This window comes from Bactrocera neohumeralis, chromosome 6 (assembly GCF_024586455.1).
Source record: "Bactrocera neohumeralis isolate Rockhampton chromosome 6, APGP_CSIRO_Bneo_wtdbg2-racon-allhic-juicebox.fasta_v2, whole genome shotgun sequence".
Lineage (NCBI taxonomy): Eukaryota > Metazoa > Arthropoda > Insecta > Diptera > Tephritidae > Bactrocera > Bactrocera neohumeralis.
This window is the reverse complement of record NC_065923.1, coordinates 41,654,494-41,671,739: the sequence shown is the minus strand read 5'-3', so window position 1 is coordinate 41,671,739 and position 17,246 is coordinate 41,654,494. Positions and strand designations below refer to the sequence as shown.

Genomic DNA, 17,246 nt, shown 5'->3' with positions numbered 1-17,246 from the left:
GATCTCTTGGATATTTGGATATATAATTGAAATTCAGATATAATACTTTCCTGGCATAGGTATGTTTGTGTAACAAAAATGGGTTGAATAAGCTCCCATACATATACCAATAATAAAGATTTTCGAACTTCTGGGTGACTTTATATCGCGCATATCGGCCAATATGTGATTTATCACAATGAAAATGAGAAAGCGTGTTTTACTCATAATAGTGCGCTTCTGCGCCTAAAATGGATAAAATTGGGCGAAAACTCGCCCATAGCTCCCATATATAACTAATATCAGGATTTTCGAGAATCCGGCTAACTCTACTCTATATAGATTGGTGATGTTATGTAAGGTGCCATAATGAAATCCATAGCATTAATTCGAATGTGCATGTTAATAGCATTTTATTACCCAAAATAGTTAAAATCAATTGAGGCTGTGGTCCTTGCAATTTGCATACAGCATATAATATTTGGTTACACCCGAACTTGGTTCTTTCTTAGTTGTTTTGAATAAGTTTTGTTAATATTGGCAATACTTTTAGACTTCCAGAAACAGAATTCATACCTTTGTCACGAAGATATTTTTTTTCAAACAAATCATGGATAGTATTTGGTACGATGTAAAGCAGTAGATCTTTAAAAGCATCGATATGGAAACAACCTCCTCAAATTTTTTGCCAAAGATCCTATATAGTATATAAGCTATTTTATTTTGGAACCTATCGGATCTTTATAAAAACTTTTTCAACAGAAACTTTGCATGTACTCGGATATTTGAGCGTGATTATAAGCATTACTCGTATTTTTGTTAGCGTAATGACCCAAAACTAGTCATAAACAAGTTTTTCTCAAAACGATGCCTTTTAGAGTCGGAGAACCAATTTTCTCCGACATATTTTTTAAGAGTGAAGAATTTTCACAATAATTTCGATTTCGTAAGTCACTGAAATGAAGGTACATTTTTTCGAATTTTTAGCAAGCCGCCATTTTGTTAAGAATCAAATTTTTGTATAGACCTTCGATGACTAACTGTATTTATTTATAAACATTTTTTTTTTAGTTTTTTCGAGTTCATTTAATTTTAAGCAAATAATTTTGCTTACTGCGAGACACCTTTTTTCCGGGATCCTTCTAGAGACCGGTTACGCGGAAAAGGGATTCCGAAATTATTAAAAATTAACCGCCGATTATTAAAAAATTCTATAAATGCACTTGTGAGTTACCTCACGAAAATTTCAAATTTTTCGCCAACTTGATATATTGTTTGCATAACAAAACACACCAATATGAATGGAATGGCAATGAAACGTTAACTTCGGTTGCACCGTAACTACATACACTTCATATAAGAATGTAATTTTGATCGGCCAGTTTATATGTCAGTTATATGCTATAGAAATCCGATCTGAACATTTCCTTCGGAGATCGTATCATGGTCTTAAGCAATAATTCAAGCCAAATTACATAAAGATATTTTCTGAAATTAAATAGCTTTCCATTGAAGCACTGATTCCGATTGTTGAGTTTTTATGGCAGCTATATGCTATAGTGGTCTGATATCGGTGATTCCGACAAATGAGCAGCTTCTTTGTGAAAAATGGATGTGTGCAAATGTGCGATTCTCAAGGGCTGAGGAGCTAGTTGCACATGGATCTGGACATGGGTAAATCAATTCAACTCGTCATGCTAATCGTTTATACATACATATGTATACGAGTATATATGTATTTTATAAGGTTACCGACGCTTATTTCTTTGTGTTCTTGGTAAACTTAGTAAATAAAATAAAATAGGGTATAAATAACCCTGATAAAATTTATATCAACAAAACAACAAACAATTACATTTGCGATATTATATTGATTGAACAGTGCGATAGCTCTAAAGGGAGTTAAAGTTTAAGAAATCTTCTTTAAAAGTGTTCTCCTTACCCTTAAGAACAAAAGGTCTGTCGCAAAAGAAACAATTAAAAAAAACAACAAAAAATTAATATTTTTCAAAAGTTATATTTTATTGATTGATACAGCGTTTAGGGCATTTCAATTGAGTGTTTAAGGTCATTTTTCGGAAGGGTCTTGAGAATATCGGTCATCGCCTTTTGGATAGCTGAAATGTTCTGAAACCAGTGCTCTTACATGGGTAAATTTCAGGGTACCAGATCAGGTGAGTAGGGTGAGTGATTAATGATTAATATGGAGTTTTTTTGTCAAAAAATCAGTGACAAGCGTCGACCGATGACACGGCGCAATGTTGGATTCGTATTCATAGCAATTTTTGCTCTTCAGTCAATTTGTGCGGAACAAACTTGGAGCACACCCAATTAATCTATCAAAATGCGATAAATGGAGTCTTTTCCATTTAACGCAAAGAAGATTTCACATTTTGAATTCCTTTTTTTTGTTTTTAATGATTTTGGCTGGCCCGACTTCTGAGGGTCACAGAGGTCCTCACGACCTTCTTAGAGTCGCTTAAACCACTCATGCACATTACTACGGGATAGGCACTGATCACCATAAACTTTTTTCATCATTTGAAATGTTTAAGTAAACGTTTTCCCAAGTTTAAAACAAAATTTAATATTTGCTCTTTGCATTTTATGACTGATGACCAAAAGCTGTTGTCACTTTTTGATCGATAACATCGATTGTAGTTATCCAATTGTCTTAAAATTTTTATGAAATGTCAACAAGAGATCAAACTTTTTATTTCATATACCACCAATAGGTGGCGCTACCAGAAACAGTTATATTTAAAAAGTTCTGTTTCTTTTGCAACAGACCTTGTATGTACATATATATAATATGAAATTATGTTACCAGGGTTACAAATAAGCATTAAAAATAATTTAGTTCACATTTGAATTGTTATTTTTTATTTTATAATCCCAAATAGGAGAATAAAATTTATCACACACACCGCAAATTTTAAAAAAAACATTTTCGTTTTGAAATTAAAAATTATATCCCTCTCACCGGTTTAAAAATTTAGTGTTAATTCAAAATCCCAACTACCGGATTAAAAACTAAAAATGAACAATTTTAATCTCAGGCATATAAATAAGAATTAAAAAAAGTCAATTTTAAACATTTTTTCGAGTTCGGCGTGCTTCATTCAAATTAAAAAATAAAATTTTCAATCTTCAATTTTTAATACCAAAATGTTTTAAATTAAAAACTAGATTTTTTAGAAATTATTATGAGAATTTAATTTTTAATCACAACATCGAGGTTAAAAAAAAAAAAGAATTTTTAATGCAAAATTTTTGATTAAAAATATTATGTGAATAATGCGGTGAAAGTATTCGACGCAGTACCCGTCGGAGGAAGCAGAGAATGAAGCAGACCTCCACTCCGTTGAAAGACCAGGTGGAGAAGAACCTGTCTACACTTGGAAACTTCAATTGGTGCAAGACGGCGGGAAGGAAGAACGATTGGTGATTGGTGTCATTGTAAACTCGGCTTTAACTCCGTAAGCGGTGTCTACGCCAGTAAAGGAGAAGACAAAGCGGTGCTGAAAATGAATGAAACATAATAATACAAACCTAATTTATTGGTTTCTTCCGAATTCTAAATAAAATTTTGAATTTTTCGCATTGATTTATAGTATTTGGATTTTTATTTATTGTTAATGTATTTTTTAGACATACTCTCAGCAGTATATTTCACTTTAGCTATAGTAGATATAATATGTATAACAAATTCAAATGCTAACAGTCTACATATGTACATACATTTATTTATATGCATTTAACTACATACTTAGAGTAAGATAATTGCAATTCATTACAAACAACAATTTATAATTAGAATCAAAAATCTTTATACTTTTATATTTAATATTTATCATATATTAATTTTATTTAATGTATGTATGTATAATATATGTATATGCACCGGCATTTATTATTTATGAATACAGCTTCTTGTAGTAAAACTTAAACTTATGGGTCACCTTAACAAATTAAACTTAAAATTAACAATTAATTTATATAAACATATAAAAGCGCTAATTTTGCTCAAACATAACCGAACCAACACCTTTACATGTACAAGTATGCTCTTATTTATTTAATTATATTAATTATTTATTTATATTATATTTATATATTATGAATACCATTTTTAACATTATATATGTATATGTATGTATGTAAGTGTGTAAGTGTGCAAGTTTGTATATTTTCTAATGCAATAAAATCAAATCTTGTGTACACAACTAATACGTACATAAACAAACATATATAACATTATATATTGTCTAGGCATAACACTAAATAATTATTAATTATTTTCGATACATACTTAACGCTAACAGCAGATGCATACATACATATGTTATGTATATATGTATCTATTTATTATATATTGAGTATGCGTAAAATCAGTTCTGTAAGTTTTATTAATTTAAATTTATAGACACCGAAGTTATTTCTTGAAACATATAGTACATCAATGTAGTAGAGTAAATTGTTTATTTGATAAATAATAAATTTGTATATTCATGTGTATGTTGCTTGGCGAACTTATATAAAATCGTAGACAAATAGGTGTGTATATACAAGTATATAGTCAGTGAACTCTAAATATAGCGTCACCTCAAATGCAAAACAACGTAACATCACTTTTCATAAGTTTACAAGTGAAGGAAAAACGATATAATGGAAACCAAACAAAACAAAATGTGGGTTTTGGTTGCAAAATGGTTATATATTGGGTATATTGGGCAGCGGAAGCTTAAAAGTTGAATCGTAAGCAATAAAAAACTCAATTTCGAATTTTTTGATGAGACTTTGTTTTGCATTTTAAGTGACGATATGTGTATTTATGTATATATGTATGCGAGTATAGATTTTTCGAAAATCAAAAATGAAATAAATATTAGTATGTTTTGTGGCTGGTACGAGTATATAATTATTATGTATAGCATATGGTATGTATATACTTTACAAATATTAATACGTTTAGATATGAGCATTTGAGACCATTAAACAGTTATCTTTATATGGCAAGTTTAGCACTGAAACGTTGGGAGCTGATGGACGGCTGAAGTGATCGTGTAATGGACGCCAATAACGAACGGGAGAGTTAACAAAATAATGCTCTACTTGGAAGTGCTCGTGTTCTAAAAAATCAATTGAAATAGCTTTTCAAATATTTAAATATATATTTCAATGGAATGAGAAAATCTGAATGATGTGTATTCTAGAAAATCATCAGTGATCCTTTATTAAAATACGTTTTTACTGACCTATAAAATCAATTTATTAAGTCCAATGGAATTTTCGATTTTTTCATTCGTTGTTCCGGGTATGAATTCACCAGTTAAAAAAAAAATCAGTAGATAAGTATGTACATAACAAGAAAAAACTCAACACAATGGCATAATTTTGGCCGAGAGAACTTTAAGTTTTCCATTTTCAGCTTACGAAAGGAATAACTGAACAACTTTTTAACTTACAACTTCTTATGCACCTTGTAAGTGTGGTTTGAATTCCTGACATGAACACTAAACATTTATGCGAAAAATTGCCTTTTATGACCTAAAATCGAACATTTCCTAATCAAAAAATTAAATATATTTTCTTGGCAATTATTTTAAATATTCACAATTCTTTTGTTTAAGCAAAGAAACCCCGCGCTTTTAATAGATTTCAGCTTTTATCTCACATCATCTCTTCATACAGTAAATAATGGATTATTTTAAAGCTGTAGAGCAGATGAGTTTCAAAAATGTTATGTTTACATATGTATATTCTATATCATTCTCTGAAGTATATATAATAGCAATTACATGCACCTTTTGTTCTCACAAAATTCAAGAAACATTTTCAGCTTTCAGATCTAATCTTATTATACACATACTTTGCCTAAACCTCGTTTTATACGAAAACTTCTTCTCACAAGCATTTCCGTTCGTTATTGCCACAACCACCGCCACCTAAACCTGGCCCCTTGCTCCAGTCTCGTTCATTTGGGTGCACATTTAGTACTTCTATGCGGTCGCGTGTTTTGATGCCATGTTTCGTTTTTGTTTTGCTAGCCGAAAGATTTGTGGGACGCTGTGCCTGCGGTTTGTTAATACGCGTATTTTGTTGTTGTGCGGTGAATTGACAAGGCAGCGTCGGTTGTGGATTGTCATTAATCACCTCGTAGTGTGCCTCCGATGAGAGTATCAGATCGTGTATGTCTTTTGTAGAGCGTCGATGTGCTTCCAAACTTTGTGATTCCGAAGAGTAAGGAAACTTCGCTACGAAGTTGGGCAACGGTACACCAGTTGTGCGTGGTTGCAGCGCATTTTCACTACCATCATTATTGGGTTTGATTTTACCGCCTTCAAAATTAGTTTGACCAAACTTATTGCTACACGGTGTGGCCGGCGATAAGTCGGTGCATTCAGTCTGAGCTTCGGACTCAACGGAACACATGCTTTGGCGTGAAATTTCTTTTTGCATTTGGTTAACTGGTGTAACATTGCCGCTAATGTCTTTCGTATTGTGTGTATTCAAGTTTTCCTCGTAGTCATTGCTACGCGTCTGTGGAAATGGAAGACGACTCCGTATCGAATTTTCGCGTTGACCAAAACGTTGTGCCAGATAATCCTCATTGGTACTACTACTATTTTGACTACAATTGCTGTTCTGATGCTGATGGTGATGGGTAGTCTGGTGCGCCTCATCATAGTAGTTATCGTTTTTTAGCGACATATTGCAACAACTGCTAACGTCGGCAAAGTACACTTCTGACTCGGCGGGATCACCGGTAGCATGCATATCTGCAGCTATCACAAGTGCATCAGACTCTCCAGCGGCCATGGGTTGGGTTACAGCGCCTACCTCACTATTCGATTGGAAACCATTGTTTTCAATTCCACAATTACGACGCAGAGTTGCTCTGGTGCTGACACGAGTGGATGTACGACCACCTGGCGTAGTCATATTGATCTCTTCATTACACAAACTGGCATTGATCTCCTCCATGCATTCATTATCGCCAAGAGTTGACTCTGACACCTCGTTAGCACAGCTTGTGTCGTTATTAGAATTGGCCTGTTGCAAGGCAAGTCGTGGAGCTGGCTGAGGATTTGCATTACCAATGATGTTGGCTTTGGCATTATTGTCGTTTCGTTTTTTGACCTTTCGTGTGGGCAAAGTATTGGAAAAGCGATCTCGCATGTTGCATCCGTCACTTTCTGAAGGGGTATTCTCATATTCACCACCACCTGACTTTGACTTCATATTATCTTCACCACCGCTGCCACTACCGCCACCGGCACCGCCGGTTGTACGACGTTTTGCCAAATTACGACGCATACTGGCGGATGGACAGCAATTGTTGACATTGTTAACTTGATGTGGTTGTTGTTCCAAGAAAACTGAACGATGATTTAGGCAAGGCATGCGCTGTTCAGTAGACTCACCAACGATATTTTCAGCGGACATATTGCTGTTACTGTGATTGATATTGTTGGCAATAGTTATATTATTGCCACACGGATTCGGTTGTATGTATTGATAGTAACCACGACGTGCGGGACTATTAGGATCACTGTACGGGGGTGGTGGACCCCAAACACCGTAAGGCAATGCCCCACCAACAACATTAAAGGCCGGCGCCGTTGTATTATGCGCCACGCCTTGTGCAGCATCGGATTCAGTCATCATATTATCCGTGACCACGGGTGCATTATTTGTGAAACCATACTGTGAATCTGGGCTTGACGGTGTTTGACGAAACTGCCTTGCATTGGGCACTGGAGAATTTCTTTGCCAAGGCATACGTGGCCAACTCCAACCAGTCGTGCGACTACGTGCGCCAGTGGCACCGCCATGACCCCGGCATGTTGTGCCTGAATTGCCCATATGCAAATCATCGCCACCCGGATTTGGTGAGTAAAAATTGCCTGGCGGTTGTCCCGTCCAGAACCGTGGTTCGCCGTTATCATCCCAAGGATATGCTGTTGCAGGTAGCGGTACTTGCCGATGCAGATGACATTGTTCACAACAGCGACAAACCGGTCCGCGACCACCGCCCATAGCGGCCATATTTGGCGGTGGACCTTGTTGGCTGGTATATAGCGAGCGGCAACGCAACTCCAATTGCTCCCAATACATCTTTTTCCGCTCGTGACTGCACATAGAAAATATATTATAATTTCAGAATAAAAGAAAGTCGGTGAATTTTGTAAGTACTAACCTGAGTAGCTGATAGACGAGCATACAACTAAACACGGCAACCAAGACGCCTGCTACAGAAAGCCCAAATATAGCGCGTAAGCAAGAATAGAGGGAGCCATGTACTACTCCACAATCAGACAGTGAATCAAACACTAGGCGAACTCCTTCTAGCGATAAAAGGGACAAAAAATTTAATTAGAATTGCATACGTTTAAAAAAGACAATTTAAGAGAACCTTTGTCCACACGATCCACTTGGGACTCGATCATATCGGAATAACAAGTGCAAGTTCGTGTCTTTTGTGCATATTCACACTCACGCAGAGCCTGCAAACGGCTCATGTGCAGGACGGTTGTTGTGACGGTCACAAGCGCACATGTCAACGCAGATATTAGTCCACAAACACCGGAAAGTTTAATCTGAAAGGAAATATTTGTAGTTAGTGCTTGGTTAAGAAATTAAAGCTAATGATTTTCAATAGATACATATATGTATGTAACTATGTCTTAAATAAATAACCTCGCCCGCTCTCCTGCAGCTTTTAGGATGGTGGGGACAGAACCATGTATTGCGGTGGGGTCCCACATTATAAAATAGCTGCTCCGCATGGAGGAAAGAGTGAGTAGACAAAGATACTATCAACAAGCAATAGGTATGCGCCATGCTAAGCTGCTGTTGGGAGCTTACAACATAGTACTGCAGCTGAAGAAACACCAATATGGGGAATGCCTGCTTTTACAAACTGCTGGTTTTACGACATGGAATCGGAAACTACAGAATACCTGATTCTAGATTGCATAACAATTTGTAGACGCAGGCTCAAGGCTCTTGGATCCATTTATGTATAACCTCAATAACACTCAGCAAGTTCCTGGAATTCGTCGGAGTGCGGGGCCTTTGGGAATACATGTTATGGAAGGGAGGGCATAATAGACCTTAGGTCGCGGTGCAAACCTAAGATGATCCTATTTAGGATAAGAATATGAATACGAGCTAAAGTTACATCATATATATGTATTCTTACATATTGAATTACATAGTTCATGTTTTACGAACACGGCAATAAAAGTAACATAATACTAAATTGCCCCATTGAAGTAGTTTACATGTGCTTTACTAGCAAAAGACCAAACCATTCAAGCTAGGGATTTGGTATTGCTTACGAATGACGCTACTACTTCATAAAATTTTTTCTACGACCTTTTTCAATAAGATTTTTAATGTATCTAGTCTGTTGAATAAAACTGAAGGCAGACTTATAAACTAAAGAAATACTTATAGTTATTAATTTTAACATCGGCTGAAAAGTCGTAGGGCTAACAATTTGGTCTAACTTTAATCTCGACATCCAATCAGTCCAACAGATAATCGATGAAAATAATTCCATGTGAATCCCAAAAAAACTGACCGTATGAACTCCGACAAGGGTAAACTTTGTTTGGATAGATTAACCTTGTCAGACTAAAAATCTTTCAAACGAGGTAGTTAAAGGTTACTATATTGCTAACAAAGCGAATTTTTGAGACTTTTGCTCAATTTTGTAGAAATAACCCAGTTGAATCCATAGTTGAATTTTAATAGCACAAAAAGGAATGAAATAGCTTTATCTGATTTTGATCGGCCAGTTTGAATAGCAACTATATGATATATGTGCCCAATCTAAACAGTATGTGCGGAGATTGGAGCACTGCCTTGGATAATAATCTTTACGAAATTTCGTCAAGATACCTTGACAAATAAAAAAGTTTTCAAACACTTTAATTTGATAGGTCAATTTGTATGACAGAGCCTTGTACAAGTATATGACACATTAGTCCAATCTAATAAATTTTTTGGAGATAATAATCGAGAAGCTCATGAAGATATTTTGTCAAAGAAAAATTTCCATACAAGAGCTTGAGTTTGGTCGTCCAGTTTGTATATGCTATAGTTTTCGATATCGGCGGTTCCGAGTTGGGAAAAAAGGACATGTGAACATTTTCACATCAAGATCTCAAAAACTGAGGGACTAGTTCGCATACACGAGAATACAGACGGACAGCCGGGCATGGCAAAATCGACTAAGCTCGTCACGCCGATAATTTATAACGAGAGAACATTTCGGTGAGCAGATAATTTTACGTTTTGAGCCGGTCGATTGGCCACCAAGATCGCGTCATATCACACCGTTCGACTCCTGTGTGGTTATTTAAAGTCTAAAGTCTCTGCGATCAATCCCGCTTTGATTCAGGCCTTGGAGCAAAACATCACGCGTGGCATATGCCAGTTACTAGTTGAAATGCTCGAAAGAGTCATCGAAAATTAGACTCAACGGATGGACCATCTGAGGCATAGCCGCGGCCAATATTTGAGAGAGTTAATCTTCAAAAGATAAATGCCAAAGAATGTTCTTTCGCATGATAGTAAATATTCCTCATTAAATTTGAATTTCTGTTTTTACTTTAAAGTAGGAAACCTCGATCATCCCATGTATGTATATTCTTTTTTGGATCTCCGACATTTCTTTGTGAGTGTTATAAACATTGTGGCAAACTTAATATACCCTAGATCAACAGCTCTGAAAGCTCGTTGATACCATAAGTACATAAATGTTTGAACGTCTTACCAAATAACTGTATCGATTCCGCCGGCGCGCCAAGCATATTATGCAGACTCCAGTTAAGATCAACTAAAATAAAATAACAAAAATTTATATTTGCATTGTATTACACTAAAGTATAGAATTCACTTACCATTGTTGCTGGCACAAAAGTGGGTACCGTTTCGAAATTTCCAACGGTAATAGTGTACGAGTGCAATAGGAAGTAAACACCTAGAAATAAAATGCCTAGAAGGCACGAAAAGCCGCCGCAGATGAGGCACCATACAACGTATTTCTTTATACCCGGACCATGACGATGAGGGCCTATATAATAATTACAACAAAAAACAAATAAATAATTAAGCAACAAAATTTAAAAAACAAAAAAGAGCATTAGTAAAACATTAAATAATAGTTAAGTAAATTGAGCTAACCCAGCGTAGGCGCGGGGGCGACACTGCGTAGTGGATCAGGCTGTGGTATCCAGCCACAAGGCGGCGGCACACTATACTGTACAAACTGCATTACAGGATAACCGTGCATACTGCTACGCGTTTAGCTGTGTGGAATGCAACACGACGAACACCAAAGGAATTTATGCAACTTAAATTATTTTTTTTTTTTTTTTACTTTTGGATTGCTGCTGCCATATAAAGCAGAGAACGCAGCTGGAAGCACCTGTACAAATTCACATTTATTCACGTCAATTTAATACACATGAATAGCTCGTCGATTTGTTTAGTACAAATATTTTCAACTAACTAATAATTAACTATTTCGCACATTATTTTTTTGGCACAATACGAACACATCATTCACATTTTTACCGTTAAATAAGTGAAAGAAAGACTTTTAAATATTTTGTGGAAGTTAAGAAAAAATGTTTGTGTAAAATTTCGTTGGCTCCAATTTTCAGTATCTATACACAATTTTAATGAGTATCGTAGCGAATATCCTTTCGCACTTTCAACTATCCGTTGCCATACTTATTCTTAAACGTTCTGCCCACATACTGAATGCCTAAACCTAACCGAGTTGGCGCAAATACAGCGAAAGCTTTCTTCGTTAGCAAAACAAAAAGCTTTCCTCTGTCAGACACTTGTTCGTTGTGTCCTGTGCTTTGCACCACGCGTCACATCCTTCCTTAACATGTACACTTGAGGAATTTTCTCTTAACGCCTTCGATAATATTCATAAACAAATGTGTTTACGTTGCCCATCTATACACACAAGACCTGTGGGAAATCGAACAGGCTGCGAGTAATGAATGTACGGTATTGGTAAATGAAAATACAAGTATGGAGGAAAGTTGTAAAATGCAAGTAATAATAGTAAAATGAATTAATTTATCGAAGCGCGAAGACTACATGACATGAACATGAAGAACATAAGTAAGTTTCTTGAGGATTGTGAAGATTTTATTCATCCTGGCAAACTTATTAAACATTATTACTTTCAAAGAAATATTGCTTATTTTCCTTCTCAAATCACTGAACTTTAAAGCATTTCTAACACTTCTCCATATTTTCCTAAATGGTAAATGATATCCTCCAAGCGCATGTGCAGATCATAAATGTGTAGGCTTGTCTAACTGCAAGCAGAGTCAATGCATTGAGTTGACATATGCTCACAGTTACAAATACATACATATGTATGTTTATGTACACTAATAGCTAATTGAGCATAATGCCTATAGGAATTGCAACTCACAGACATCTTAAACACTTTTACTCAGCAGCGGTTGATGGTCTTCTTTTTAATTGGTCTAAAAAGGTTATTATGTTCTTTACATTTTGTTGTTGTTATTTATGAATAAATTACATGTTGAGTCCAAAAATGCTCCCACAAAGTTTGGAAATGAATAAAAGTCTTGTGGTAGGCTCGATTAGCGAGACAATTATGTTATTATAAATACAAGTGTATATTGAATCAAAGAAGAAGCAGTGATCTTTTATAACTCTTAAAGTTGAGGCCACTGACTCCGAATCTCGGTAGTAAATTTTAATAATTTCGACTCGTTGTTGAATCGTATTCTTTCCATGATGAAATAGCAAACCTTACTGAAGAGAAATGTCAAAAGAGCGGGAAAAAATGTGACGTCGTTTCCTGTCCCTATTGGTCTACTTTTGTAGTGTCCCTATTGGAAAACTCTATATGTGACCTGGTCTACGGAAAGGGCGCTTAGGTGTCAAAAAATCAATTTTCACTTTTTAGTTGATTCGGATGGAAGATGAGATGCTGTTTATTTTTAACAGCTGTTTCCCAGAAAACTAGTTTTCGCACGTTAGCTCCCTCGTAGACCAGGTCACATATATGGAATACTGAGGCATAACCATGATGAAAAAAATTCCTCTTACACTTGTTAAAGCTGGCATATCCGTGGAAAGTGACGAAGCAAAAGCGCTTAGATGCTGTATAAGGGTACTCTTCTTCATCGATGCGACAGTCTAATATTAGTTCCTCGAAAATGACTAAAAGGACAGTTAGCTTGACATGAAGTTCACAAATAAGTTTTTTTCATCATTATGGGCCTGTAATGTTATCGAAGAACGACCATTCATCTGGCAGAGGTATACATATTTGAAATATATTTAATATGGAATACTGAGTCATGAGTGGACATGTCTTGTCCGCTTGTGAAAGCTGGCGTCCCCGTGGTTTTTTGAGCAATATCAGTCGGCGATTCGATTCTTATTTTTGAAGAGAAATCATGAAGCGAAGTCAGGGAGCGCTTGGATGCTATATATGGAGACGATTCTCTTTCAAGTATGACGCTCAAAAATTGGTGCGTCCGAAATGGCGATACGAAAGATTATGTGACACAAATTCACCAAGAAGGTAAAGACGCTCCCATCGGACGGCAGTGTCATCGTGTTCAGGAACTAACAAAGTGATTTGTTCGATATTGATTTGTACACTTACGGGATAACAACAAGGACGAACAAATCGATCTTATCAAGCAGAAATATACATACCATACATACATAGTAATTTAATATAAGTCTATGTTACGGCCCAAACGAAAACCACTAACTCATATAACTGATTAAACATTTTATCGTTCGGCTTTTCTGCTCAAGTAGAACGTATTTAAACATAAGTATGTAATCATGTTTAATTAAAAAAAAATTTAGATTGTCCTCAAATTTCATTGATGTGTTTGTGGAAAAAATTGAAGCGAAACTGAAAAATGAAATAAACATTTTGTAAAATTAATTTTTTACACCTACCATTTCCCGTTATTGTTGCATTACGCAAACGAGGAGGAGGTGGTGGACGCGGAGGCAGCGGTGGCCGCTGATCATCAATAGAGTCATGGCCCACTTTGCTATCGCCATCGCTGTAGATTTCTATATGGCTAGAATTGTAATGGCAATCACAGCTTTTATCAGTCGCCAGTGCTGAATTCTGGTCTTGCATATGGCACCAAGAGTTCCTGAAATGCACGTGTATGTTAAAAAATATATATTGAACTAAATTTTTATAGAACATTACATCTCGTTGCTGGCGTGCTTGCAAGCACCACCCGTCTTCTTCTTCTTCTTAATCATGGTACTATTGTTGTCCGACTCACTGACTGTGATTTCATCAGCACCTAGCATGGCTTCCAACTGGCATTGCTTGTGGTTTTTCAATGGCGATGGATTATCTAAAACATCTGTGTCCAAATTGTCATCGCTCGCAGCCGTTTTAGTATGCACAGCGGCAGCTTCGCCGGCGGTCCCCCGCAGTCTTTCCGCGCCACAAGTACATTCTAAATCACAATCACAGCTGATATTTAACTGGGAGTTATGCAGCACATTCAAGGGTTTCTCCTCCGTACCCGATTGCAGTTGCAATGTTTGGTATGAGTGATTTAATAACGATTGCTCCGATTGCGCTTTGGTGGGTGGCTGCGTGTTGCGTTCGCGATCGCGTTCACAATCCGCGTCATCATTTGATTGACAATGCACCTGCACCACAATTTTACTGGAGTCCTCCTCATTTTGCCGCTGGCTAATCGTAGCCGTCGAGGCCGAAATATTTTGCTGCTGATATTGTCTTTGATTCCACAATTGTTGTTGTTGCTGCTGGGCACCGCACGAGCAATGACAATGACAGGTGACTTCCGGTAGTCCAGTCAGTTGTTGCGCATGCAAAAATTGTGCCTGTTGTTGTTGCTGTTGCTGCTGCGATCGATACGCCTGTCCACCTATGTGATAGTAATATGGCGGATACTGTATGTAATGGTATTGATGCTGTTGCGTGCCCACTGAGGATGCGCTATTTTCTGCCAAGCTGCCACTAGAGAGGTGATGATTGGATGCGTTTACGAAATTCGACGGGTAAGAATGACTGGTGGACGCATGTTGTCGCAACTCCAAGTCCAATTCATCGATTGGTCGGTGTTGTTGATTCGCTGAGTTTGAATTTAAATCATTAGAAGCCATGTTTTGTACTATAATAGCCTTTGGTTATCATACTCGTATTCTATAATTGGCGACCGAATATCTCGCTTCAATTGGCAAAACTAAAAGAAGCGCACTTATGTATTCACCACATAACTTTCAGAAGAACACAAATTCACAATTCGGACGTATGCGTTATATGCACGTAATTATAATTTCATTGCACTCCTGCACTCAATACTCCAATTCTAAAATGTTTGTTGATCTTACGTTGCTCTGCCACTAGCATGCTCCCACACGGTTGTTTGCGTCCATTGTGGCATTAAACCGGTTTGACCCTTTCATTAAAACCACACAACAATTTATTTTACTGGCTTTCGAACGTGTTCCCAAGTCGTAACAATGACTCTATGGGAGCAGCCGTGACGAACCAGGCACGCACAAGTATTATTGACGTTGAACTCTTGCGAAAAATTCCACGAAATACCAGGTGCAACGGTGCAGGCACTCACACAATAACCAATTGCACAACTTTTGTAAATAAATTAATGAAATTCTACTCCAATTATGATAAATATTAACAAAGAAAAGCACAACTTCCACTTGAAATGTAATTTCTTTGCCAAACACCGTCACATAATATGAGCCTTGCTCACCGACGACTTAAAGTAGACTGGCTACTCAGTAGATCTGTTGATACTCGCCATACATACATACTAGCATAGTCTGTGGGGAGCATAATATGTGTAAGAAGTTAGAAGCCAGCGCGCTCCTACTCGTTTTCATTGACTTCTTTATACAACTCTTACTCTCGCTGCTCTTTGGCATCTCTTCGTTGCGTTCAAGACACCAATTGTTGATGCCTTCAAATATATGGTGCGTTTACTTTGCTCGCTGCCTGCTTAGCATCGTGGCAACAGCAGTGATTTTTCTTCTTTTAATCAGCACCTAAAGGTACCTGGACAATGAGAGAGGTAGTCCAGAAATTGCTTACTGTGCAACATTGAATGCATCAAAGGTATGCAGGTATGAATGAGCATGCACAACAACAATTAGTTTGGACTTTACAATACGATCTTATAGTAGAAACGTGAAAGCAAACCAATTTGATTATAGAAACGGAAAACACTACTGACTGACTATTAACTGAGTAGCCCTCACCACTTTCATCGTAGCTCATGTGAAGATTTAGCTGTATATACATATACCTACATAACTACTTATGTACATATAAATTAAATTCGTTTTGTTAATTAATTTCTATGCACGACGAATTAATTTCTTCTAATCACCGCAGAAGGATTATAATTTTAGCCTCACCTGTTTAAAAGACTCCGCAATATTTTCACTAGGTGTGGACTAGTAAAACGCAACATTTGAGCCGGGTTCCGGCTACTTGTGGCATTTTACACTTGGTACTATAGGCTCGGGTATAGCTGAAACTCTCAACCACCTGATACTAGACCGTACAGCAGTCTGTAGATGCAGATAAAAGGCCCTCGGATCACATCTCTTCTATAGCAACCAACAGGATACTGGAATTTATCGGTGTGCTGGGCCTATGAGATTCGTTGTGACAGAAGGTATGTCACAGTAAATCTTTGTTGTATACTATAATATTAATATCATTAAATGTGTGGAAATAGAAAGAACCAAATATATATAAAACGATAGATGGTGTTTTCTTATTATATTTAACATACATTCTGTCAAGAAAGTATCGGGAATTTTCATTTCCCCCTCTCATCTCCCGCTTATATGGAAGACAGGTAAATTTTTTTTCTGAATTGATATAACTGTCCTTAATTATGATGCCAAAAATTAGCGCGATCTGTCAACCAGCGTGTTTACAGCAGCTGTTTATGTTAGTCGACCTCAGTAGTGTTTGTCGAATTTTACAAAATTTATTAACGTATGTATTTGTGTTAAATTTTGGGCAAACACTCAACAAATATCATTGAAAAAGTACCGAAGCTCCCTGATTTAGGTCCATGTGACTTTTACCATTCTTCACACTGAAATATCCACTTCGGGGAACACACTTCGACTCAATTGAAGACATCAAAACAAATTCGACGCGAGAGTTGAAGGCCATCCCGGAAAGTGCCTATAAC

The 17,246-nt window shown here is 36.7% G+C and overlaps 1 protein-coding gene across 2 annotated transcripts; it reads right to left on the bottom strand.

Annotated features, from left to right (window-relative positions):
* Positions 1 to 3,573: 3,573 nt before the first annotated feature.
* On the bottom strand, positions 3,574 to 15,762 carry LOC126761472 (uncharacterized). Of its 2 annotated transcripts, none has more exons than XM_050477652.1 (7): positions 14,240 to 15,762; positions 13,975 to 14,180; positions 10,896 to 11,068; positions 10,769 to 10,831; positions 8,399 to 8,582; positions 8,183 to 8,330; positions 3,574 to 8,116 (listed from the first exon to the last, which is right to left on the bottom strand). In XM_050477652.1, the coding sequence occupies exons 1-7, from the start codon at positions 15,172 to 15,174 to the stop codon at positions 5,887 to 5,889; spliced, it is 3,939 nt and encodes a 1,312-aa protein (XP_050333609.1). In that variant the 5' UTR covers positions 15,175 to 15,762; the 3' UTR covers positions 3,574 to 5,886. The 2 variants fall into 2 exon arrangements, with proteins under 2 accessions (XP_050333609.1, XP_050333610.1); XM_050477653.1 differs by having other exon boundaries at positions 8,183 to 8,327.
* Between the last annotated feature and the right edge of the window lie 1,484 nt (positions 15,763 to 17,246).